Source organism: Triturus cristatus, chromosome 5_1 (genome assembly GCF_964204655.1).
Source record: "Triturus cristatus chromosome 5_1, aTriCri1.1, whole genome shotgun sequence".
Classification (NCBI taxonomy): domain Eukaryota; kingdom Metazoa; phylum Chordata; class Amphibia; order Caudata; family Salamandridae; genus Triturus; species Triturus cristatus.
Window position 1 is genome coordinate 1,012,634,337 of NC_140587.1, and position 25,992 is coordinate 1,012,660,328.

Below are 25,992 nucleotides of genomic sequence, written 5' to 3' on the forward strand. Positions count from 1 at the left end.
TCACGGCTAGTATACTTTTTCCTGTTGTACATCCATTTACTGAGGCACTACCCAAGCATTCGCCATTCACCCAGGCACTGCTGATGCACTCAGTCAATCACCCAGGCACTACCCATGCACTCATCCAATCACTCAGACAATACCCTTGCACTCATGCATTCACTCAGGCACTACCCATGCACTCATCCATTCACCCAGGTACTACCCAGGCACTCATCTATTCACCCAGGCACTACCCTTGCACTCATTCATTCACTTAGGCACTACACGTGTGCTCATCCATGACCCAGGCATTAAACTTGCACTGATCCACTCACTCAGGCACTACCCATGCACTCATCCATTCAATGACATGCTACCCATGCATTCATCCAATCACCCAGGCACTACTGTTGCACTCACCCAGTCACACAGGCACTACCTTGCACTCATCCATTCACATACTGGCACATGCATCAACAATGCCATTTGCGATTCCTTATTAGCGAAAAATAAGGATTCACTAATAAGGAATAGCAAAAGGCTATGCATGTAGGAATCGCTATTCAAATAGCGATTCCTTAACTTTCCTTAATTGCGACTAGCAAATTGCGAGTAGCAATTAAGGAATGACGTCCCATTCATTCCTATGGGCCTCCTGGCCCATAGGAATGAATTGTAGATTGCATGAGCAATTAGCGAGTACCAGTAGGTACTCGCAAATTGCTCATGCAATTTCAAGGGTGCAAGGGTGTCAAAATGACACCCTATTGCACCCCTGAAATTGATATGTGCACATATGTTGCACACACACATGCTCTAAGGGCATGTGTGTGCGCAACATGACACTTTGAAAAATGCACAAAAGTGCATTTTTCAAAGTATTTGCAAATTACCATGAAGTTCAACTTCATGGTAATTTGCTCCCCCTATTAGCGAAATCGCTAATTTTTTAACTTTAATGCATTGCATTTAAGGAATCTCAATTTGAGATTCCTTAAATGCAATCGCAATTTAAGGAATCGCTATTTAAAGATTCCTTAAATTGCGATTTTTGCATTTGGGATGATGCATCCCAAATGCAAAAATACCGGGAGCAAAGGGTCAGATTCTGAGAATCTGCCCGTTTGCGACCGGTTTTTGTGTTGATGCATGTGGGCCTAAGTCACTACCCATTCACTCATCTACTCACCCATGTACTACACATGCACTCATCCAATCACCCACAAAATAACCATGCACTCATCTATTCACACAGGCACTACCCAAGCACTCATCCAATCACCCAGGCACTACCCATGCACTCATCCATTCAGTCAGGCACTACCTTTACACTCTTCATTTCACTCAGGCACTACCCATGCAGTCATCTATTCATTCAGCTACTAACCATGCACACATCCAATGACCCAGACACTACAATTGTACTCATCCATTCACTCACGCAGCCCCTAGGCACTCATCCACTCCATTAGACACTACCCATATTCTCATCCAATCACCCAAGCACTACTCTTTCACTCATCCATTTAATGAGGCACTACCCATGCACTCATCCAATCACCCAGGTGCTACTCTTGCACTCATTCAATCACCCAGGCGATACCCATGCACTCACCCAATCACCCGGCACCTACCCATGCACTCGATCACCCAGGCGCTATCCATGCATGCATCCGTTCATTCAGACAGTACCCATGCACTCATCTAATTACTCAGCTCCTACCCATGCACTCATCCACGTGCCCAGGCACTACTCTTGCACTTATCTATTAATTCACGCAGTACCCATGCACTCATTCATTCAGCCACTACCCATGCACTCATACAAACACCCAGGCACTCCCCATGCACTAATCCAATCATCCAGGCACAACCTTGCACTCATCCATTCACTGAGGCACTACCCAAGCACTCATCCAATTACCCAGGCACTACCCATGCACTCATCCATTCAGTCAGGCACTACCTTTACACTCTTCCAATCACCCAGGTGTTACTCTTGCACTCATTTAATCACCCAGGCACTATCCATGCATGTATCCGTTCATTCAGACAGTACCCATGCACTCATCTAATCACCCAGGCACTACCCATGCACTCATCCAAGTACCCAGGCACTACTCTTACACTTATCCAGTCACCAAGGCAAAACCCATGCAATCATCTAATCACTCAGCCACTACCCATGCACTCATCTAATCGCCCAGGCACTATCAATTCACTCTTCCAATCATCCAGGCATTACTCTTGTGCTCATCTATTTGTTGATGTTGAGATTAAACCATACCATCATTCACTCATGACCACGTTGCACAAGAAACCGACGGATAAAAATGCGATTTCGCATTACAAATGCTTCCAACCCAGGAACCTTAAGGACAACTTACCTTATGGACAAATACTTAGTATCATAAGAAACTGTTCTCGTAAAGAGGATTTTGAAGTGCATGGGTATGCCTGCTGTGAACAATTGAAAGATCAGGGTTACCCCAGAAAAAGGTTGAAGCATGCTGTTGAAAATTAAAACAGCGATATGATTAAGCATTCACTGAAGACATGAATTCTCTACAGTTAAAATGTGTTTCTTGTCTTATGTTGACTAATGTCCGGACTCCATTTTGTATTGTCATGTCTCCACGTGCTTTGCACGAGAAGAGTCCTACCTTTTCGCTAGTTGCTCTTGTAATCTGCCTAGTAACAGTCTATAAATAGCTCCTTTGTCCGTCTGGCACATGCCCAGACTTGACCACATCTGTTATCAGTTAGTCCTTGTTTGACCATGTTTTCGCGGGCTCAGGAAATTGTTAACTCCGCCCATATATTGATCCTGTATTGAAAATGTCCATAAATGGTAATGAATTTTGCTCTATGTTGTATCCACCCACTTATGAGCCCCTCTGTTGTTTATAAAAGGGGACCATGTACGCAAGTTCTTTGTGCTACTCTATACAATACTGAAGAGTGTTGTGTAGGTTGTAGGACCACCCTTAAGGGTTAATAAACTCTGTCTTTGTATTTGCAGTTTCCGTGCCAACTTCCTTCTAGCTTTCGTTACAGGAGGGTGAACCCTTGTATTTTGCAGGCCTAGCTGGGGCCTGTATTCAGCAATTGGCGCCCGTCACGTGGGGCTCATCGGCGACTCGGATGCTCGAAGGATTGGTCGTGACGAAGGTGAGGAATTTGGCCGGGGATGTGATCACTGCCAGCGGCGTCTTTTAGTCCTGGCATCCCGGGGTTTCTTCCTTCCCTTCCGAGCTGACCATTTGGGTGGCGCCGGTCCTCGACTGAGACCTCTTCTGTCGGTTTGCCGCGTGATAGCCGTTTGGGCGAAATTTGGAACTTGGCAGTTGGAATCTGGACACTCTTGATTGGCAAGAACCGTTGTACGGTACTTGCTCCGAGTTTTGAAGCCTGGGTTGGCTATTTGAGTTTGATTTGTGATGACCGGTCATATTTTGTATTGATTACTGTAAGAATATATGCGTTGCAACACATATAGGCAGGTAATGTGGAGATATTTCTCCGGAGTTGTTTAAATTTGAACGGCGCAACGTTTAAGTGCCATTTTTGATAATACTGCATATTTTGCATTATTTTTGAGCATGCCTGCTTTTAGCGCACTCCGTAAGTGGTGCTGCTGCTTTGGAAACCGGTTAAATCTTGAGGAATTTGCTCCAGCTCCCCCAGAGGGGATTCCTAATAGGGATATGTATGTGAAGCATGGTCTTTCCTCTATAATGTACAGCACAGTGTGGAGGAAATACACCAAAAAGGATCCTGAGTTACGATGGCCTTTGTATGGATCGTTTGATATGCGTAAGATTGAGTATGTGGAACAGTGTATGTGTAAACGGCGTGCTCGGCAAGACATGTTTGAATGTGTACGGTTATGGGTGAAGGAAGTGCGTGAGCGGGAGAAACGTGAGAAAGCGCTGATTGATAAAGAGCAACGGAAAAATGATCATGTGAGAGTGCAGGAAGCGAAGCGTCGGGAGGAAAGAGAACTGGCGGAGAGACAAGAGAAAGAGCGTAGGTTGCAAGTATCGGGTCAATATGCTGTCCGCCAGCCACTTTATCCTGTCCATTCTAATCTTGAAGATGATTTTCATTTATTAGATCGCCCTCCGCCCCCTTATGTTGGCGCGTCTGCCCCGGGGCCCCAGGATTCTGGATCGGTTTCGGATAAGGTAGACACGCGGTCCATGTTATCAACTGATCGTATGGGTGAGCTACGGAAAATTTCTTTTCGTGCGCTTAAGGGCAAGCTATCTCTTACTGAATTATTGGCATCTTTGGACAGTTGGCAGAATAGGGAAAAGTTATATTTTGTTGAAACTTTTTCTGATGAAGTGGTTACTGCCTTTCGGAAATATTCTGATGTTTTTGAGCCTGACGATATAGTATTAGATTCTAAAGCATTACGTAACGGTGTTTTTTTCTCCCTCTAAGGTACCCGATGCGGTCCGACGGCTGTTTGCATTGCGGGACGCGATGTTTGAACGTAAAGAGAGAGCACGCCAAAAGACAGGGGAGGAGGAGCAATTGAATCCACATGTCGGCGGGAAACAGTCGTCTACCTCCCATTCAGATAAGAGTGAACTAGTGCATGCTAAACCGATGCGAGAGGCGGCACCTTTGTATGTTCCTCCTAAAGGAACGGGAACTAGTTCAGACATGTCTTCCCCCGATGCTAGGGGATATTTTGTGTATAATTGGGTTTATACTCCCTGGCATAGGACTGATGTTATGGCATTGAAGAATGCATTGCCTGACCCCCGCAAGAATCCAGCGGCCTTTTATGAAGAGGTCGAGGGGGCCTTGAATTCTTGTACTATGACTTTAGCAGATATAGATTTGTTCTTTGGGCATATTTTACCACCGGATATGTGGCGATCTGTGCGGAAGGTGGATGATCAAGCCGTTTTTAAGGCCAAATGGTCTGAGATTGAGGATGAGGATAGGGAGAGAAAGCCCACGCAAAAACCACCCCAGCTTATTTTAGATCTTCCTGCTGCTATCTTGACTAAGTTGAAAACGATTATTCCCCCTAAAAAGATTGACTGGAATATGTTAGCCTCGTGTAAACAGAAGGTTGATGAATCAGCTTCAGACTTCTTTACGCGTTTTGAGGAAACATTTCATGATTTCAGTGGTCAGTCACTTACGGATGATACGGGTCGACATCTTTTTGTTGATAAATATGTGGCGAATTTATTACCGGGAATAGCAGCTCGTTTAAAAGCGAGTGAAAGTTCTTGGTCCACCTCGTCTCCAGCATCCCTCCTGACTATGGCTCAGTATTATGAGCGGCAGGAACAAGAAGCGAAGGGGCATGAGGAGAAGAAATCGAAAGATTTGAAAACTAAGGTGATGTTAGCACAAGTGTATGGTCCGCCTCGTCGGGGTGTTGAGAGAGGTAGAGGAGGATTTTATGGTCCCCCTTCGGGTCGGTCGGATATTAATAGAAATCAATGTGCGTATTGCAAACAGTTGGGTCATTGGGCCAGGGATTGTCCGGTATTGTATGCACCCCGTCAGGGACGTGGTCAGGGACCGCCGAGAGGTAGAGGGGGTTTTTCGAATTTCAGAGGGAATTCCAATGATCGTGCCCGATTTGAGCCTACCGTGCAGCAACGAGATAGACCTAATGTGTTTGATCGGCAAAATCAGTATCAAATGTCTGGGAATGACCGCCCTGGGTACCATGATTCGCAGCATGCATAGGATTGCGTTGGGTGGGGGTTGGAATCAGTTGAAGTGCCAGTTGATCAGAGGGGTCCTTATGTTACAGCAAATGTTCTGCGTTCTACTGATCGGTTCCTAGTTGATACAGGAGCTACTCGCAGTGCGCTGTCCAAACAATTGGTTCCGAGGGCTCCCCCATCTGGCTTAATGGTTACATCGGTAGGGTTTGATGGTAAACTCTCTCGAAGCCCTCTATCCCAGCCCCTTGCATTTCATGTTGACCGACTTTCTGCACCCTGTCCATTTTTGCTTGCTCCGAACACGCCTGACAACATTATGGGTCTTGATATGCTTAAGCACTTCAGAGCTACGATCCGCTGCTCCCCTACTGGAGTACGTGTGATCTTGAACGATAATCACCCTATGACAGAACGGATGTGTGTGGTTGCAGAGGATACTGTATTAGCTTCTCTCCCTCGTACTTTATGGGCCACTTCGGATACTGATGTGGGACAGATGGTGATTTCGCCTGTCCACATTAGTGTCCAGGAGGGTGCTGTGCTACCACGCCTCCCTCAATATCGTATTTCCCAGGAGGGGGAGGAGGCACTTATACAGATTGTGCAGGATTTGATTAAGGTGGGAGTAGTGGAGGAAGTTCCCTACAACGTCTGCAACAGTCCTATTTTACCCATTTTGAAGAAAGATACTGCTACTAGGGTTTATCGTTTTATTATTGACTTAAGGGAGGTGAATAAGATAGTGATACCTCAGTATCCAGTGGTTTCTGACATCACGACGTTGCTTACTCTAGTCCCGCCCACGGCGACAACATTCTCGGTTATCGATTTGAAAAATGCTTTCTTTTCGATTCCTATTCATCCTGATAGCCGGTATCTTTTCGGCTTCACTTTGAATAATCGGTCCTACAGATTTTGTAGAGTCCCTCAGGGTTATACAGAGAGTCCTAGTATTTACAGTCAAGCATTGAAAAGACAATTGGATTCCTTTGTTCTGCCTGATGGTGTAGCCCTTATCCAATATGTCGACGACATCTTGTTGGCGGCCGACACTCCTGAGCTATGTGAGAAATGCACGTTATCCTTGCTTTCCTTTTTGGCATCTCACAATCACAAAGTGTCGAAGAAGAAACTGCAATTTTGTAGACCAAAGGTGACTTATTTGGGTCACCTTTTGTCTAAGGAGGGCGTGCACTCACACCAGATCGTATTCAAGCAATTTTGGACACGCCAGTACCTTCCACACAGAAGGACGTGCGTGCATTTTTGGGTCTTGCTTCTTTTTGTAGGCAATGGATATTGGGGTTTTCATACATAGTTAAGCCATTATTAGCACTTTTGACAAAAGATACCCCAATTCCTCTTCCCTGGCCAAATGAGTGTGAAATTGCCTTTCAGCAATTGCGACAAGCCCTTTGTTCAGCACCAGTGTTAGGTACCCCTGATTATACGAAGCTCTTTACATTGTATGTACATGAGAGAGATGGATGTGCATTATCAGTTTTAGTACAGATGCACAGCGACAAGCAGCGCCCCTGTGCATATTTTTCGGCTGTACTTGATCCTGTTGCCCGAGCATTGCCTGGTTGTTTTCGCTCAGTTGCGGCGACAGCTGTGTCAATACGCCAAAGCGAGGGAATCGTGTTATCTCATAAGTTGTTGGTATTAGTTCCCCATGCTGTTGATGCCCTGCTTAATCAGACAAAGACGCAGCATTTGACCAATGCTCGTTTAACGGGATATGAGTTGACGCTTTTGGCTCCTCATATTACGTTAAAGAGGTGTGCAACGTTAAATCCAGCCACATTGTTGCCGTTCCCGGAAACTCAGTCTGAAGCACGAGAAGCACATGACTGTATTCTTGTGACTGAGGAACAGACAAGGGTCGTATTGATCTCCAGGATACGCCCTTTACAGATGTAGATGGAGAACTATGGGTGGACGGATCATGCCTGAAGCTACCAGATGGTACGACTTCAGCAGCGTATGCAATTACCACATTACAAACAATAGTGGAGACAGCACGCATACCGCAGAAATCAGCTCAAGCAGCGGAACTGATAGCATTAACACGAGCATGTGAGCTCACTGCAGGATTGTGTGTGAATGTTTATACAGATAGCCGCTATGCCTTCGGAGTAGCGCACGACTTTGGCCTACTCTGGAAGGAGAGAGGGTTTCTAACGTCACATGGAGCACAGATAATGTATGGAGAGTTAGTTCACAACCTTTTGACTGCATTAACATATCCAAAGAAGATTGCTATAGTTAAATGTAGTGCCCATAAAAAGGTGGTTGATAAAGTTGGAGAAGGGAATGCTTTGGCAGACCGGGTGGCACGAGAGACTGCGATGCAGCCTGACTCTACTGCAATGTATGTTGAGAAGTCACAGGCAGAAAGGTGGCACGATACTAGGAGAGAAGTGCTGGAGATACAGAGGACCGCTTCCGATAAGGAACGGGAGCAATGGTCCAATGATGGAGAAGTAGATGATGAAGGGTGTTGGAGAAATAAGCAGATGGATAAATGGAAGTTACCCACAGCTTTCGTACAACCTATGGTTCAGATGGCACATGGACTAGCGCATGTCGGAGCTTCCGCAATTGTAAAATTACTGACGCGAGTTTGGGAGCATCCGGAGATCGCTAGTACGGCAAAGAGGGTAGTGCAGACTTGCATGATTTGCCTGAAGTATAACCCAGGAAAGGGTACACGAACTCCAGCAGGAGGATTTGCAACACCTACTGCACCCTTTGAGGTTTTACAGATGGATTACATCCAGCTTGAGCGCTGTAACAATCTGAAGTATGTTCTAGTAGTGGTTTGTGCCTTCAGTAAATGGGTTGAGGCATAGCCTACGAAAGACAATACTGCAATGACTACAGCTAAGATGCTATTGAAGGAGTTCTTCCCTCGATATGGTGTTTGTAGATTGTTGTGGAGTGATAACGGACCCCATTTTATAGCAGACGTTATCAAGTATGTCCTGAAAGGACTGGGAATTACCCAGAAATTTCATGCAGTGTTTCACCCTCAGTCTGCGGGATTGGTTGAGAAATATAACGGTACTTTGAAGCTTAAGATCGCTAAGATCCAAGCTTCGACTTCTTTGACTTGGCCAGACGCTTTACCGCTGGCATTGCTGTCAATTTGATCGATACCGCATTTTCGGACCGGTCTCACGCCATATGAGATCGTGTTCGGACGCCCAATGAATATTTGGGGTCCACCGAAACCGAAGTCAGTGCATGATGTACCTTGTGTAATGATGAATGATTATCTGGCACAGTTAACGGATAATTTGGTTTCTATTCATCAACAGGTTCGAGAAGCGCTCCCTGATCGGTCCACAGGTGAAGGACATAACCTCCGGCCTGGAGACCATGTTATGATCAAGGTGTTTGAAAGGACGAACAGTCTGGAGCCGAGATGGGTTGGCCCTGAGCAAGTCTTGCTCGCAACGCGGACAGCTGTGCGAGTCTCCAATCGGAAGAAGTGGATCCACTCCTTGCACTGTCGTAAAGTGCCGCCTGGATTAGTGGAGCCTGCTGTATTGACTGACCATCGAGAAATCCTGGCTGCAGAGAAAGGCCGTGCTGTGGACCCGAACGATACTGAGGAGCTCTTTCCGGACCAAGCGATTCCTGGAGGAAGAAGATATCATCTCAGACAGAGGAAGTGATTCCTCTCGGTGTCAGGACATGTTGTCAGAACGGCCCTTAGGTTAGTGAAACGGAGAGCCAATGAGGCAAGGGGGGGGGGATCAGCCCGGCATTAGTGTAGTGACACCCGTCTTGGCCCGCTGGTGAAGAAATCAACGGCTGCCTAAGGGGAAGAGTTCTGACAACCTTTGAGTTTCAGGAAGATATTGACTTTTACTACAAAATGGAGAAGAAGAAGATTCTTTGTGTGACAAGTTTCATTATCATTATAGCTATTGTTGGTATAACCACGTGGTTTGTTGAGGATGTGACTCCTGCCCGTGAGTTGCTTGTTTTGACTACTCCAGTGCCTGAGGAGCACTACTTTTACACCCTTCCGTATCAAGAATTGAAGCATCGTCAGTCTTATTTGAATAATACTTTTATCCAGATGTTGCATCATACCCATGTTGCTACAAATGCTACGAACTGTTGGATATGTGGTATGATGCCAGCTCATCAGAAGAAAGGAGGAACACCGTTTATACCTCTTCCTTTCTCTCATAATGGCTCTTGTAGAGCATGGTACACTTTGCTTTTTGCCACACGGAAACCTACAGTGGGACGACTGTAGGATTAATAGGATTAATAGGGAATGTCATCAAGATAAAGAAGGCTATCCACAAGCGAATGGAACAATATGGAAGTGGGAAGAATATCGACCAGATAATGAATCAATCCCCTACATCTTCACGAACACCAGAGACCCTGCTGGAAATGAAAAATTTGTAATTCAAGTGGCACAAGCTCAAGCGGGCCTGTGTGTTCAGAGTGTGGGTCATATTCCTGTTGGTGTTAGTGACTGTATTATTGTTTTGAATATAGATGGATTAAATAATAGTACTTTCTTAGCTTCCCATAATACGTACTTCATATGTGGGAATAAGGGTTATTATCGCTTACCAGCCGGCTGGTCCGGAGTATGTTATGTAGCGTTCTTATTACCCCCTGTATTCTTAGCGCCTGCATCCTATCATAAAGACTTGAAATTATTGAACAATGTAACTGTAAATAGATATAAACGTACTCTATCCATTGATGATGTTGACCAAACTGACACTAGCTTACAGCAGTATGTTGATTTTAACTTAGGATTGTTTTTCTTTGTTGGAGCTGCTCTGAATAGTAGGAAGGTTCGACGATTAACGAGAGTTGTAGAGGCTGTAACAAATCAAGCTGCTGCTGCTCTTGGGAATCTTACGGAAGAATTACAAATCACTAGAATTGTTGCGTTACAGAATCGTATGGTATTAGATGTTATGTTAGCAGACAGAGGTGGAGCATGTAGGATTATCAGAAGTAGCTGTTGTGTATTCATTCCTGACCACACGCCGTCAGTCTATAACGCTATTAATAAATTGCATAAAATCGCAGCTGAGATTCATACAGAAAATGGCACTTGGAGCTTTTCTGGATGGTTTTAGGCATTGATCACTACATGGGGATGGAAAGTTTTAACTGGTCTCTGTATTATTGTAGCAGTTCTGTTTTCCTGCTGCATCTGTGTTCAGTGTGGTCCTTTACTCTGTTCTTTATGTGTGTCGTTTTGTATTCCTGATAAGAAAGCTATTGCCAATGTCACCTATCAGAAACACTTAGACAAGGAGGTGGAAGAGATGATGAAAATTGACATATATGATGATTATCCTAATAAGCCGAATGTCTTCAGTAAATGCTGAAAGGGTCGTCTGTTGAAAATTAAAACAGCGATATGATTAAGCATTCACTGAAGACATGAATTCTCTACAGTTAAAATGTGTTTCTTGTCTTATGTTGACTAATGTCCGGACTCCATTTTGTATTGTCATGTCTCCACGTGCTTTGCACGAGAAGAGTCCTACCTTTTCGCTAGTTGCTCTTGTAATCTGCCTAGTAACAGTCTATAAATAGCTCCTTTGTCCGTCTGGCACATGCCCAGACTTGACCACATCTGTTATCAGTTAGTCCTTGTTTGACCATGTTTTCGCGGGCTCAGGAAATTGTTAACTCCGCCCATATATTGATCCTGTATTGAAAATGTCCATAAATGGTAATGAATTTTGCTCTATGTTGTATCCACCCACTTATGAGCCCCTCTGTTGTGTATAAAAGGGGACCATGTACGCAAGTTCTTTGTGCTACTCTATACAATACTGAAGAGTGTTGTGTAGGTTGTAGGACCACCCTTAAGGGTTAATAAACTCTGTCTTTGTATTTGCAGTTTCCGTGCCAACTTCCTTCTAGCTTTCGTTACAGGAGGGCGAACCCTTGTATTTTGCAGGCCTAGCTGGGGCCTGTATTCAGCAATGCTTTAAAAAGAGCTTGGTGCATGCTGAGGGAATGTCTACTTACAAAAAAGATTAGGCCCAAAACTGAGAAATTGGAGTGTGTGTCTACATACGGTGCATACACGAATACATTTCCTCAAATTATCCTAAGGAATTGGCATCTTGTGCAAAATCTGAAATACAGACTAGAAACACCACTCTTCACGATGAAAAAAACATGAGCATTGGCCAACGGATTCTACGAGTGGAGATAGCCCCCTCCATCAAAAATCAGGATCTGAGGACTCATTTGAAATTGAAACCATTGGTAGGCCTCCGCAGACGGGCAACTGCTCAGGTTGTGCCACTACACGAGTAGGTACAGAATTCACAGACCACAACATCAAATGGACAAGGAAACAGTTCTCCAATTGTAAAACAAAAAACGTGATATACGCCATCATCTGTCCATGCTCAAAAATTGACATTGGTAAGATCAATCAGGAGAACAGGCAACGACTTGTACACTACTCGAGGATCAAAACAAGATTATGGCTGACCCCATTGTTAATCACTTCATCAAAAAAAAACATGACGAACGAGAGTTCAAATGGACCGTCCTATCTGTCATTAAACAACACCCAAGTGGAGGCGACACTGAGACATTTTTACTTAGAAAAGAAGCCTACATGATTGCTAGATTCAACAGCATCACTAATAGTTTCAACGAAATTTCAGAAACAGGGAGACTTTAAGGTTGTCTTCCAAACTGACTCAATAAACATCAAGTTGCTTTCCTCCAGGAATCAATTTCCCAGAATGCAACGAGATGGGTCCCCGGTATTTAACTGCTAGGTACCTGGAAGTGATTTGCATTATCGAAGAGAGACGAAGACCTACTATATGAGTCCACGAGCTCCCGAACTTAGTAAGCTTGTATTGTAACTAAACTAGACGCCGCAATTCATTGGGCCCACAGTTTCCTTCACTAAAACGTGATCCAACATTGTATCATTTCTAGTATGACCGGTTAAAGATTGAGCCCTGTAAACTCAAACTTAAAAAAAAAAAAGATTGAGCCCCGCTATGCCAAAAAGCATATCACATTTCCTGAGAAAACGGCTACGAGGCTTGTCTCCTATGTACCTCCATATTATGGAACTACCACCGAGGGCACTTGAGACAGCACACACATTCTAAACGTATTGTTTACACTGCAGACGGAGTCACTTGAAACCCCTTTGGACCCCTGGGGTTGCTCTCTAATGAGAATAAGAAACCTCTTTACCAGGTATCAGAACAATTCAAGAATACAATCACATAGCTTGCAGGAGACTTTAGAGATCGATTTCTGAACAATTCCCATTCTTCCCCTTATAGATCACACCCAGTCTACACTGTGAAGAGAATCCCTAACACCACCCTGGGACTCGAAAGGCGACAGCACCTTACACCACGAGGAACTTTCATTTGATTAATTGCCTCTTGTAGGAAGTTGCATACATTTGCACCTACCTACTAGGCCTAATAATTTATCCCATGTTCAGCAGCACCACAATTTGTTAAATAATAAATCCGTATTTGTAAAGCGCGAACTACTCACCCTTACGGGTCTCTCAGGCACTGGGGGCTGTTGTGGAAATTAAGTGAGCGATTGCCTACAGTCACATGGTGCTGAGGTGAGCTGCCGCCAGAGCCGGGGATTGAACCGTGAGCCCTGTGCTCCGAAGTCAGCTGCCCTGGCTGCTGCACCACACCTCCAAAAATTGCTCAGCTGCTGCTGTTGTTTCGAAAAACAAGACTGGTCTATTAATGTATGCAATTATTGTTGCTTTGTGTACCACAATGTTCATTTTGTTTCACTTCTAATTTTTGTTCAACATGTATTGTTTAAATGTGTGACAATTTTCAAGTATCACCCTTGGTCTGATTTATGTAATAATGTGCCTATATCGTAAAAAATTAAATTTATATAGTAAATAAATGCCTAAGACCATATCATTCATTCTGTTAAATAATATTAACAGCAACTAAAATGTTACGGCTAGTATACTTTTTCCTGTTGTACATCCATTTACTGAGGCACTACCCATGCATTCGCCATTCACCCAGGCACTGCTGATGCACTCAGTCAATCACCCAGGCACTCATCCAATCACTCAGACAATACCCTTGCACTCATGCATTCACTCAGGCACTACCCATGCACTCATTCATTCACCCAGGTACTACTTAGGCACTCATCTATTCACCCAGGCACTACCCTTGCACTCATTCATTCACTTAGGCACTACACGTGTGCTCATCCAATGACCCAGGCATTAAACCTGCACTGATCAACTCACTCAGGCACTACCCATGCACTCATCCATTCAATGACATGCTACCCATGCATTCATCCAATCACCCAGGCACTACTGTTGCACTCATCCAGTCACACAGGCACTACCCATGCACTCATCCAATCACCCAGGCACTACCCATGCATTCACCCAATTACCCAGGCACTATCCATACACTTGTTCAATCACCCAGGCACTACCATGCCACTCATCTATTCACTGAGGCACTACTGATGCACTCATCCAATCACCCAGGCACTACCCATGCACTCATCCAATCACTCAGGCAGTACCCATGCACTCATCCAATCACTTAAGCACTATTTATGCATTCACCCCCTTACCCAGGAACTATCCACAAACTCACTTATTCACCCAGGCACTACCCTTCCATTCATCCAATTACCCAGGCACTACATTGCACTCATCCAATCACTCAGGCACTACCCCTGCACTCATCCTTTCAGTCAGGTACTACCCATACACTCATTCATTCAAAGAGGCACTACCCTTGCACTCATCCAATCACTCAGGCACTATCCATGCATTTACCCCCTCATCCAGGGACTATCTATGCACTCAACTAATCACCCAGGCACTACCCTTGCATTCATCTCATTACCCAGGCACTACCTTGCACTCATCAATTCACCCAGGTACCATCCATGAACTCATCAAATCACCAGGCACTGTCCATGTACTCATGTATTCACCCAGCTATTATCCATGCACTCATCCATTCACACAGGCAGTATCCATGCAAACATCCAATGAACCAGGCACTGCTGTTGCACTCATCCTATCATTCACGTAGAACCCATGCACTCATCCATTCACTCAACGACTACCCATGTACGCATCCAATCACCCAGGCACTACCTATGCACTCATGAAATCACCCAGGACCTACCCATGCACTCATCCAATCACCCAGTGAGTTCCCTTGCACTTATCCAGTCATCCAGGCAGTACCCATGCACTCATCCAGTCACCCAGGCAGTACTCATGCACTCATCCAACCACTCAGGCACTACCCATGCACCCAATGACCTAGGCACTATGTATGCATTCATCCAGTGACCGAGGCACTATCCTTGCACTCATCTGTTCACTCACACACTACCCATGCACTCATCCAATCACACAGACACTACCCATGCACTCATGCAGTTACCCAGGCACTACCCCTTCACTGATCCACTCAATGAGGTGCTACCCATGCACTTGTTCAATCACCCAGGCGCTTCTCTTATACTCATCCATGCACTCATCCAATGACCCAGGCACCACCCTTGCACTCATCCACTCACGCACTACCCATGCACACATCCAATCACCCAGGCACGATCCTTTCACTCAATCATTCACCCAGGCACTACCCATTCAATTATTCATTCACCCAGCGATTATCTGTGCACTCATCTATTCACTCAGGCACTACCCTTCATGCATCCATTCACTAACACACTACCCATGCACTCCTACCTTTACTAAGACACTACCCATGCACTCATCCACTCACCACCCATGCACACATCCAATCAGCCAGTCACTACCTTTGCACTCATCCATTCCGTCAGACAGTATCCATGCCAAAATCCATTCACTGGGGCACTCCCCTTGCACTCATCCAATCATCCAGGCTCTACCCTTGCATTCATCTATTCACTGAGGCACTACCCATGCACTCAGCTACTAACTCAGGCACTAAGCATGCACTTATCCAATCAGCCACGAACTACCCATGCACTCATCTATTCACCCAGGCACTACCCTTGTACTCTTCCATTCACTCAGGCACTACCCATTCACTCATCCATTCACTCAGCCACTACCCATGCACTCAGCCATTTACCCAGGCACAACACATGAACACATTTAATCACCCAGACACTACCTTTGCACTCATCCATTAACTCAGGAAGTACCCATGCACTCATCCATTCACTCAGGCACTGCCCACGTACACATCCAATGACCCATCCAGTACTGTTCCTGTCATCCATTCACTCACGCAGTACCCATGCACTCATCCATTCACTCAGCCACTAACCATGCACTCATCCGTTCACCCAGACACAACCCATGCACACATACAATCACCCATACACTACCCTTGCACTCATCTATTTACTGAGGCACTACTCATGCACTCAGCTACTCACCCAGGGACTACACATGCACTTGTCCAATCACCTAGGCACTACCCACACACTCATCTATTCACTCAGACACTACCCTTGTACTGTTCCATTTACTCAGGCACTAGCCATGCACTCATCCATTCAATCAGCCACTGCCCATGCACTCATCCATTCACCCAGCACAACCCATGCACACATCCAATCGCCCAGGACCCGATTCACAAAAGTAATCTGAGACAAAATCCTGACTTTATGACTTTCGGTATTCACAAAAGGCACTTAGGTGTAGTAAAGTTAGGATTCCTAACTTTACTACTCCTAAATGCCCTTTGTGAATACAGAAAGTCAGAAAGTTAGGATTTTGTCTCAGTTCAGGAGTAGTATAGTTAGGAATCCTGACTTCACTACTCCTAAATGACTTTTGTGAATACCGAAAGTCGTAAAGTTAGGATTTTGTCTCAGTTTGAGAGTAGTAAAGTTAGGATACCTAACTTTACGAATTGTAAATGCCTTTTGTGAATACCGAGAGTCGTAAAGTTAGGATTTTGTCTCTGAGTACTTTTGTGAATCGGGCCCCCAGACACTACCTTTGCACTCATCCTTTACACTCAGGCAGTACCCATGCACTCATCTATTCACTAAGACGCTACCCATACACTTATCCAATGATTCATCTAGTACTGGTCCACTCATCCATTCACTAACACAGTACCCATGCACTCATCCATTCAATTAGGCCCTACACATACACTCATGCAAATACCCAGGTACTACCCATGTACTCATCCAATCACCCAGGCACTACCCTTCCACTCATCCATTCAATGAGGTGGCACCCATGCACTCATCCAATCACCCGCGGTACTCTTGCATTCATCCAGTTACCCATGCAGTACCCATGCACTTATCCAATCACTCAGGCATGACCCATGCAGTCATCCAATCGCCCAGGCAGTACACTTGCACTTATCCATTCACTGAGGAAGTATCCATACACATATAAAATAACCCAGAACCTACCCATGCACTCATCCAATCACCAAGTCACTACACATGCAATCATCCAATTACCCAGACATAATCTATGCACTCATGCAGTCACACAGACACTCATCCAATCACTCAGCCACTACCCTTACACAGATCTATTCACTCATGCACCGCCCTTGCACTCATCCATTCACCCAGGCACTACCCATGCACTCATTAATTCACCCAGTGATTATCCATGCACTCATCTATCCACTCAGGCACAACCCTTCATTCATCCATTCCCTTATATACTACTCATGCACTCAGGCATTACCAATACACTCATCCATTTACCCTGGAACTACCCATGCACACATCCAATCAGCCAGTTACTACCTTTGCACTCATCCATTCACTCAGGCAGTAACCATGCACTCGTCTACTCACCCAGTCACTACCCATGCACTCATCCAGTCATCCAGATACTACAATTGCACTGAGGCACTACTCATGCACTCAGCTACTCACCCCGGCTTACACATGCACTTATCCAATCACCCATAAACTACCCAGGCACTCATCTATTCGCCTAGGCACTACCAATGCACTCATGCAATCAACCAGGCACTCCCCATGTACTCATCCAGTCATCCAGGCAGTACAATTGCACTCGTCCTTTCACTGAGGCACTACCCATACACGTAGCTACACACTCAGGCACTACACATGCACTTATCCAATCACCCATGAACTACCCATGCACTCATCTATTTGCCCAGGCACTACCCATGCAAGAGAGGTCGCAGCCAAATGTAATCTACGATATAACTCATACCTAACTCTTCATGTAAAATTTCTGTAGGAATATATTGCCCCAAACCGAAAAGCCCTCTGAGATATTTATTCTCAGCAATCCCAAAAGAATCTATGTTGACATAGCCCCAGATTTTACTGCCAAAGGTTGAGATTAGGATGCATTTAGCTTTATAGACATTCAACATGGTTTTCAATGGCTTTTGCCCTCAAACAAGAAGAAAATTCATTAAACCTAACACAAGCTCTCATAAAATTACCAGTTCTCTTTGGTTGCCAACTGGGTTTAGAATCTATGAAAATACCTAGATATGTAAAATTGTCAACCTTACTTAAAGTGTGACCCTGCACTGAAAAAGTTGCACTTTTCGCTGTTCTTAAGTCTCAGGATCATTACATGTGACTTATTAAAATTAATACTGGTTGAGTGCATGGGTAGTGACAGGGTGAATAGATGAGTGCACGGGTAGTTCATGGGAGATTGGATAAGTGCATGTGTAGTGCCCGAGTGAGTAGCTCAGTCTATGGGTAGTACCTCAGTGAAAGGATGAGTGCAATTGCAGTGCCTGGATGACTGGATGAGTGCATAGGGAATGCCTGGTTGATTGCATGAGTGCATTGGTAGTGCCTAGGTGAATAGATGAGTGCATGGGTAGTTTATAGGCGATTGGATTAGTGCATGTGTAGCGCCTGGGTAGTGCCTCAGTGCAACTGTAGTATCTGGATGACTGGATGAGTGCATGGGTAGTGACTGGGTGAGTAGATGAGTGAATGGTTACTGCCTGAGTGAATGGATGAGTGCAAAGGTAGTAACTGGCTGATTGGATGTGTGCATGGGTAGTGCCAGGGTAAATGGATGAGTGCATGGGTAATGCCTGAGTGAATGGAGGCGTGCATGAGTAGTGTATCAGGGAATGGATGAATGAAGGGTAGTGCCTGAGTAGATAGAAGAATGCATGGATAATCACTGGGTGAATTAATGAGTGCATGGGTAGTGCCTCAGTGAATAGATCTGTGTAAGGGTAGTGGCTGAGTGATTGAATGAATGCATGGATAGTGCCTGTGTGACTGCATGAGTGCATGGATTTTGTCTGGGTAATTGGATGATTGCATGTGTAGTGCCTTGGTGATTGGATGAGTGCATGGGTAGTTCCTGGGTTATTGGATAAGTGTATGGATACTTCCTCAGTGAATGGATGACTGCAAGGGTAGTGCCTGAGCGATTGGATGAGTGCATGGGTCTGAATGATTGGATGAGTGCAAGTGTAGTGCCTGAGTAAATGGATGAGTGCATGGATAGTGCCTGTGTGATTAGGTGAGTGTATGGATAGTGCCTGGGTGATTGGATGAGTGCATGTGTAGGGCCTGGTTGAATGGATGAGTGCATGGGTACTGCGTGAGCGAATGGATGAGTGGAATGGTACTAGATGGGTCATTAAATAAGTGTATGGGTAGTGTCTTAGTGAATAGATGAGTGCATGGGTACTGCCTGAGTGTAAAGGATGGGTGCAAAGGTAGTGTCTGGGGGCTCAATTCACAAAAGTAATCAGAAACTAAATCCTGACCTTACGACTTTCGGTCTTCACAAAAGGCATTTACAATACGTTTACTACTCCTAAACTGAGACAAAATCCAAACTTTATGATTTTCAAGATTCACAAAAGGCATTTAGGAGTTGTAAAGTCAAGATTCCTAACTTTACTACTTCTAAACTGAGACAAAATCATAACTTTCCGTCTTTTGGTATTCGCAAAGGGCATTTAGGAGTAGTAAAGTTAGATTTAGGAGTAGTAGTTAGGAATCCTAACTTTCCTACTCCTAAATGCCTTTTGTGAATACCCAAAGTCATAAAGTCAGGATTTTGTCTCAGATTACTTTTGTGAATCGGGCCCAGGGCGATTGGATATGTGCATGGGTTGTGCATGGGTAAATGGATGAGTGCATGGGTAGGGGCTGGTTGAATGGATGAGTGCATGGCTAGTGCCTGAGTGAATGGAAGAGTACTAGGGTAGTATCTGAATGAATAGATGAGTGCATGGATAGAGCCTAGGTGATTTGATAAGTGCATGTGTAGTCCCTGGGTGAGTAGCCGAGTGCACGAGTAGTGCCTCAGTGAATAGATGAGAGCAAGGGTAGTGTCTGGGTGATTGGATGTGTTCATGGGTTGTGTCTGGGTGAACGGATGAGGGCATGGGTAGTGACTGAGTGCATGGGTACTGCCTGGGTAACTGGAAGAGTGTGAGAGTTGCGTCTGGGTGATTGGGTGAGTGCATGGGTACCACCTCAATAAATGGATGAGTGCAAGGGTAGTGCCTGTGTGATTAGGTGAGTGCATGGATAGGGCCTGGGTTGTTGGATGAGTGCATGTGCAGTGCCCGATTGAATGGATGAGTGCATGGGTACTACGTGAGTGAATGGATGAGAGGAACAGTATTGGATGGGTCATTGGATGTGTGTGTGGGCAGTGCCTGAGTGACTGGATGAGTGCATGGGTACTTCCTGTGTCAATGGGTGAGCAAAGGTGTTGTGCCTGGGTGAATGGAAGAGTACAAAGATAGTGTCTGAATGAATAGATGAGTGCATGGGTAGTGCCTGGGCGATTGGATGAGTCCATGGGTAGTACCTGGGTGAATAGATGAGTGCATGGGTAGTTTGTGGGTGATTGGATAAGTGCATGGGTAGCACTTGAGTTAGTAGCTGAGTGCATGGGTAGTGCCTCAGTGAATAGATGAATGCAAGGGTAGTGCCTGGATGATTGGATGAGTGCATGGGGAGTGCCTGGGTGATTGCATGAGTGTATGGGTAGTGACTACGTGATTGAATGAGTGCATGGGTAGTGCCCCAGTGAATGGATATGGGCATGGATACTGTCTGACGGAATGGACAAGTGCAAAGGTAGTGACTGGCTGATTGGATGTGTGCATGGGTAGTGCGTGTGTGAATGGATGAGTGCATGGGTAGTGTCTTAGTGAAGGTAGGAGTGCATGGGTAGTGTGTCAGTGCATGGATGCGTGAAGGGTTGTGCCTGAGTGAATAGATGAGTGCACAGATAATCGCTGGGTAAATGAATGATTACATGGGTGGTGCCTGGGTGAATGGTTGAGTGAAAGGGTAGTGCCTTGGTGATTGGATGTGTGCATGAGTAGTGCCTGAGTGTAATGGATGAGTGCAAAGGTAGTGTCTTAGATAATATATCTAGTATACCCTAGTTGGTATATATCACAAAGAATTAAAAAAAATTAGGAAGACCAGAGCTATATTTTAATCCATCCAGCATTACAAAACAAGATGTTGTCTGGTTAAAGAAGATATACCACTTAGGATCGAAAGCAGACGGAAAGCTCTATTATTTGTTTGCCATTGTTTCGAAAATGTATTATGGTCAAATCAGTATCTGGGATGCAGCCATACTTACTCTACGATATGCCCACCCATCAGCGTGACTTTTTTAGATAAGGTCTTTTCCTTCAGTTATTGTATCCAAGGGAGTTTAGCATAAGCATACTGTTCTCCCATACTACCTTTTTAACTTGCCTTTTTAATGTGAAACTTTGCACATTGTTATTTTATGTCCTATGTATGCAAACCTTTGTCATACATTTTTAAAACTGGTCTTTTTAGTCACCTCTGCTCCAAAAGGTAAAAGCTAATGCAGAGGAAGAGTTCAATAGGCAGGGCCTAAGATTAGTCAAACAAGTGGTCTAGAGGTAAGAGTAGTGACATTTTTTCTTAAAAATCACACCGGATTGAGTAGCAGACAGGTCAATTTCTCTCGAGTTGAGTAGGTCAGGGTGGTTGAAAAATGGAGTGAGGGTTTTTAGCAGCGATAACCTAAGAATATCTATTCTGCAAAATAGAAATGGTAAGATTGATGAAAGTCTCGTTTTTCACCATCACTTTAGCCCTCTTAGTAAGTTGCAGAAAGAAGGGTGGACAAATCTTAGTGATTTAAATTTGTATGTGTGTACCCCAGACAACCTAGCAGTCTTCTAATGGAATGTACATGGTTTAAGAATGCTGTCCGATCTACAATGCTTCAAGAGACCTGGTTGTCTCAGGAAAGTATCATTATTGATGGTTTTGCACAAATATGTACTGAGGCGTGGAATTTGGGTGCAGGCCAAGCATTGGGTGGTTTTATGACTCTTGTATCAACTAAAATCGCTAAAGCTATTGAGCGGTTAAGAACGGAGTGTGACTGGACACATGCATGCATGATAAAAACCTGTAGTAACTATGTGCTACAAGAAAGAATTGCTGAGGTAAATGTTTAAGTAGAATTGAGAGGGAAGTTATCCAACTCTCACCAAGTACATTGGTTTAGTAAGGACTTTGGTAATTTATGCGCTAAATTTGAACCTTCTCCAAATGTAATCATGGGGGATTTTAACATGCAATTGTTGTCTTTGCAGGAGGATATGGTGCTGTGTTCTTTTTCCCTATGCATGGTGGGAACGGGTGGGCAACATATACCCTGCCTACTTTACAGAGACGGCTTGGTCCCCCCCCCCCTCCCGATTGCTTTACTCAGTGGTGATAATAGGCATAGGATCTAGGCACAATTGCAAAAAATTGGAAGGAGTCTGTTTAACAAATACTCCTAGATCTCCCATCATGCTCCAGTCAATGATCCTTACAGTAAGGGTTAAAGTTAAATTGATTTCTAGGAATGCCTGCATTTCAGCTCTTTGTTTATGGTTTTGGCAAAAATTAATAACAGCAAGTAATATAAAAGTGTCCGTTCTGTGCGCCAAAGAAATATGCACCAGTGACTTAGGTTGGGCAAGACTGGTAAGAGATCACCTGGGAAGGTTAGCCCATTTCTTTAAAATACAGGGTTGCCAGTTGATGTCCCTCTACAGATATCAAAAAGGTAACTAAGGTGCAGGTGCGTTGGATTCCTGGAGAACGGGCCAGGAGTACCTAAGCACAAAAAAGTCCACAGTTTATTTAAGGGAATCCTGGGCCTATGTATCGTCCTAACCGTATTTATCTAGTCTACTCAACTCAGCAATGTGTCTGCCAGTTTTAAAATGGGGAGGGGATATGCAACTGAGGGTTAGGAGTGCACTGCTCTTCTATTCATGTTTTAATTGATTGTGTATATTGTTTATCCTTAAAATATTGCTTTTTAAAACCGGTTTTGAAATAATATGGGATTTTGGCAAGGGCTTATACAATAAGACTTGTATTTGATATGGACGTTTGCACGGTGGGTAGGTTTTAACTGGCTTTGAAGAAGGATGTAGGATTTATCTTTTTTAATGTTATTGTATTTTAATGCTATAGTTTAACAAACCGTTGTGTTAACTAAACTTATAATTTACAACTACTACAAGACTATGAGGCTTCTTTGACAAATAGCATTTACTCACTTCAGAACTGTCCAGTATTATGCATTTTACGATTATACAAAATCCTGCAACAAATGCTCTTCATTATCAATGTTTTGCAGAGTTAGTTGGATCATTAACCTTGGCAAACGTTTTTTAGAGCAGTGGCTGTAATACATTAGAAAACCTGATTATCAAATGGCTTTAGAATAAGACGTTTTAGAAACACTGAGACTGAGAAAAGAAGCAAAGGGAAACATTTCTAATTCTCTAAATTGTATATTTTAAGTTAAATCATTCCTCGTTCAGAACATAACAATGTGATCTAATTTCACAAGAGTATTGCAAAGTGTAAGAATGGGACATGTAATCCACCATAACTCTCCGAATCACTTCCCAAACAAATTCCCTTTATAACCCTACATATGCAAAACAATTCCAATAGTACTTTTAAAATGAATATCAGTGACTTACTTGTCAAAGCAGTCATCATATCTGGCAGTAGCACGAAACCCAATGATGGCATAGATAACAGTTGCAGCATAAATAGATGTGCAGCCATTGATAATAGAGATGATAACAGCATCTTTCTCACAGTTGTTGCTGCAAAGGTATAAAAATAGTAAACTGTCTTTGCATTTTGGAACTAATATCAAATGTATCACGAAATTGTGCAACAGTGACATTATGATACCCAGTGCAGAAAATGGACGTACTTTACTCTCAGAACTCACAATCTGTTATGTGTTATCAGCAGAGAGGGAGAAAGTGTGTCAGGGAGAAAGTGTGGCGAGAACAAAGCCAAAGTCAGTATAATGAAGCTAAGGATCTGCTAACACACCAGTTGGTTAAAATATGTGCAATTTGTTTTGCAGTCGATGACTCATCAAATCCTACTTCATATCTCTTATCATCTGAAATAGACTATCCCAGGCACACTCTCTGTTGTGTCCTAAAGCATGTGTGCTGAACTCCATACAAATAGTTACAATACGATCACAATATACAGCCCATTTTATAAATTAGCGGTAAGCATACTCCGTTGCAACGGCGACAGAGTATCTTTATCACAAATATAATGGTCCGCCTGCTGAATTAATTTGTAGGCGGACCATAATTTGGCAACGGCAGAGACTACTCCATTTGCTCTATTGCAAAACTTCTCCGAAAGCCTGACAAAGTAAGGGCCATCAGAGAAATGGGTATATCTCTGCCTGCCCAATTGAGATGGGCAACATATAGCTGTTTTTACATGCCCAGCACCACACGGTAAGGGGCAGTAATAAATAAACCACCCCCTCCCCCACCTTAGGAGATGACTACCACGGCTAGGGGGGCTTTTATTTTTTTTCAAAAACATTAACCTGCTTTGGGGTTTTGTTTTTGAAAAAAATTTCAAACTCTGAAACTTTACCACATGGCTCTGTCATGTTTGACACAGCCGTACGGCACAGCTCTAATGGCACAAATGTTCGTAGGGCTGAAGGACATTTATGAATTTAGCAGGCGGGCACTCCATCAAGGCGACACATTCATTTACTCTGTCGCCCTTACAGAGTGCAATCCATCCGTCAAATTTTAAATCAACCCCTAAGTTTCTTCTTACCCTAGAGATTCCATGAGCATTGTTTACAAGTTTCATGAAGAAGTAGTACAGTTGTTCAAGTACAGTCACTTTCACATTTGTAGTACATTTCCCGCTTTTTGGAATTCTCAATAAGTTCCAGGAGTACTCAAGGAAGCTTAAAACAATCAGAGATGTCTTTGAGTTCTGAAATGACCCTTATGTATGTCTTAATGTTGCCCTAATTATTATGAAGGATATTTGCATAAGCGAAAGTGCTATGTATTAGTTACCATTATGATGCGGAACGTTTTAATGACTGGAAGGTGATTATGAATTGTTCATTATATGTTTTATTGAACTTTTTTTTAACACTGTGTATTTTATATTATTCTTTGTACCTATATGGTTGTTTTCAACTTGCTGAATAAAGTTTTTGAATCGAATCAAGTTCTGAAATGTACACATATTTCGAAGTGTTTGCATATTTAACCTTAATTTATTTCTCCGGAGGTAAACTTTTTTTTAACTTGATGAAACTTCTTTCCATACTCAACCTGGAAGCATGCTTAATCATGCCTTTGACAGGGCAGGAAACTACCTTCATACTTTCGTGAATACCTTGAGACATGTAAGTTTGTAGGTGTTTGCTAACTTTTACTGGTGGACGCATCCAGGAGTGTCTACAAAATCATCCCTACAGCTAAATTTGTGCATGTGGAAATTCAGCAATGCACTTTGTTCAAGGAAAGTTCAGCAAATATTAATTTGGGATTTGGGAGTCAAGATTGGGGATTTCAACACGCAAGTGAATATTTTGCATTTAGGTTACAGTAAAGGTTTGTGAATAGGCCCTAATAAAGGAGGAAATGTATTGTACTAATCTTGTGAACATTACAGCAGTCAAATGTCAAAGACTTGAAAAGAGATTTAGCAAACATCTTATGTACGTTATTAAGATGTTTATTTTATTTGGTGTTTTGTGAGGCGCCAAAACTTCAACTAAATAGTCACTTTGCAGCCCCAAAGTTTCAACAGTTGGGAAGAGTTAATTCTAAAGTAGGTGATCAATGACTGCTAAATAGTTTTGTAAGATCGTTAAATAGTACTTAATTTCACAATAATCAGCTCCCTGGGAATTTAGAGGGCAGACAAAAGTATAGAAACTGTTGACACCTTCTGCATTACA

At 43.7% G+C, this 25,992-nt stretch overlaps 1 protein-coding gene across 1 annotated transcript in view; it reads right to left on the reverse strand.

Moving 5' to 3' along the window:
• Positions 1–25,992, reverse strand: part of SLC6A19 (solute carrier family 6 member 19) — a 793,248-nt gene that overhangs the window by 391,656 nt on the left and 375,600 nt on the right. The window contains exon 7 of the mRNA XM_085606111.1: positions 23,714–23,842. Within this exon, the coding sequence (XP_085462237.1) occupies positions 23,714–23,842 (129 nt within the window). The remainder of the gene's footprint in view (positions 1–23,713; positions 23,843–25,992) is intronic.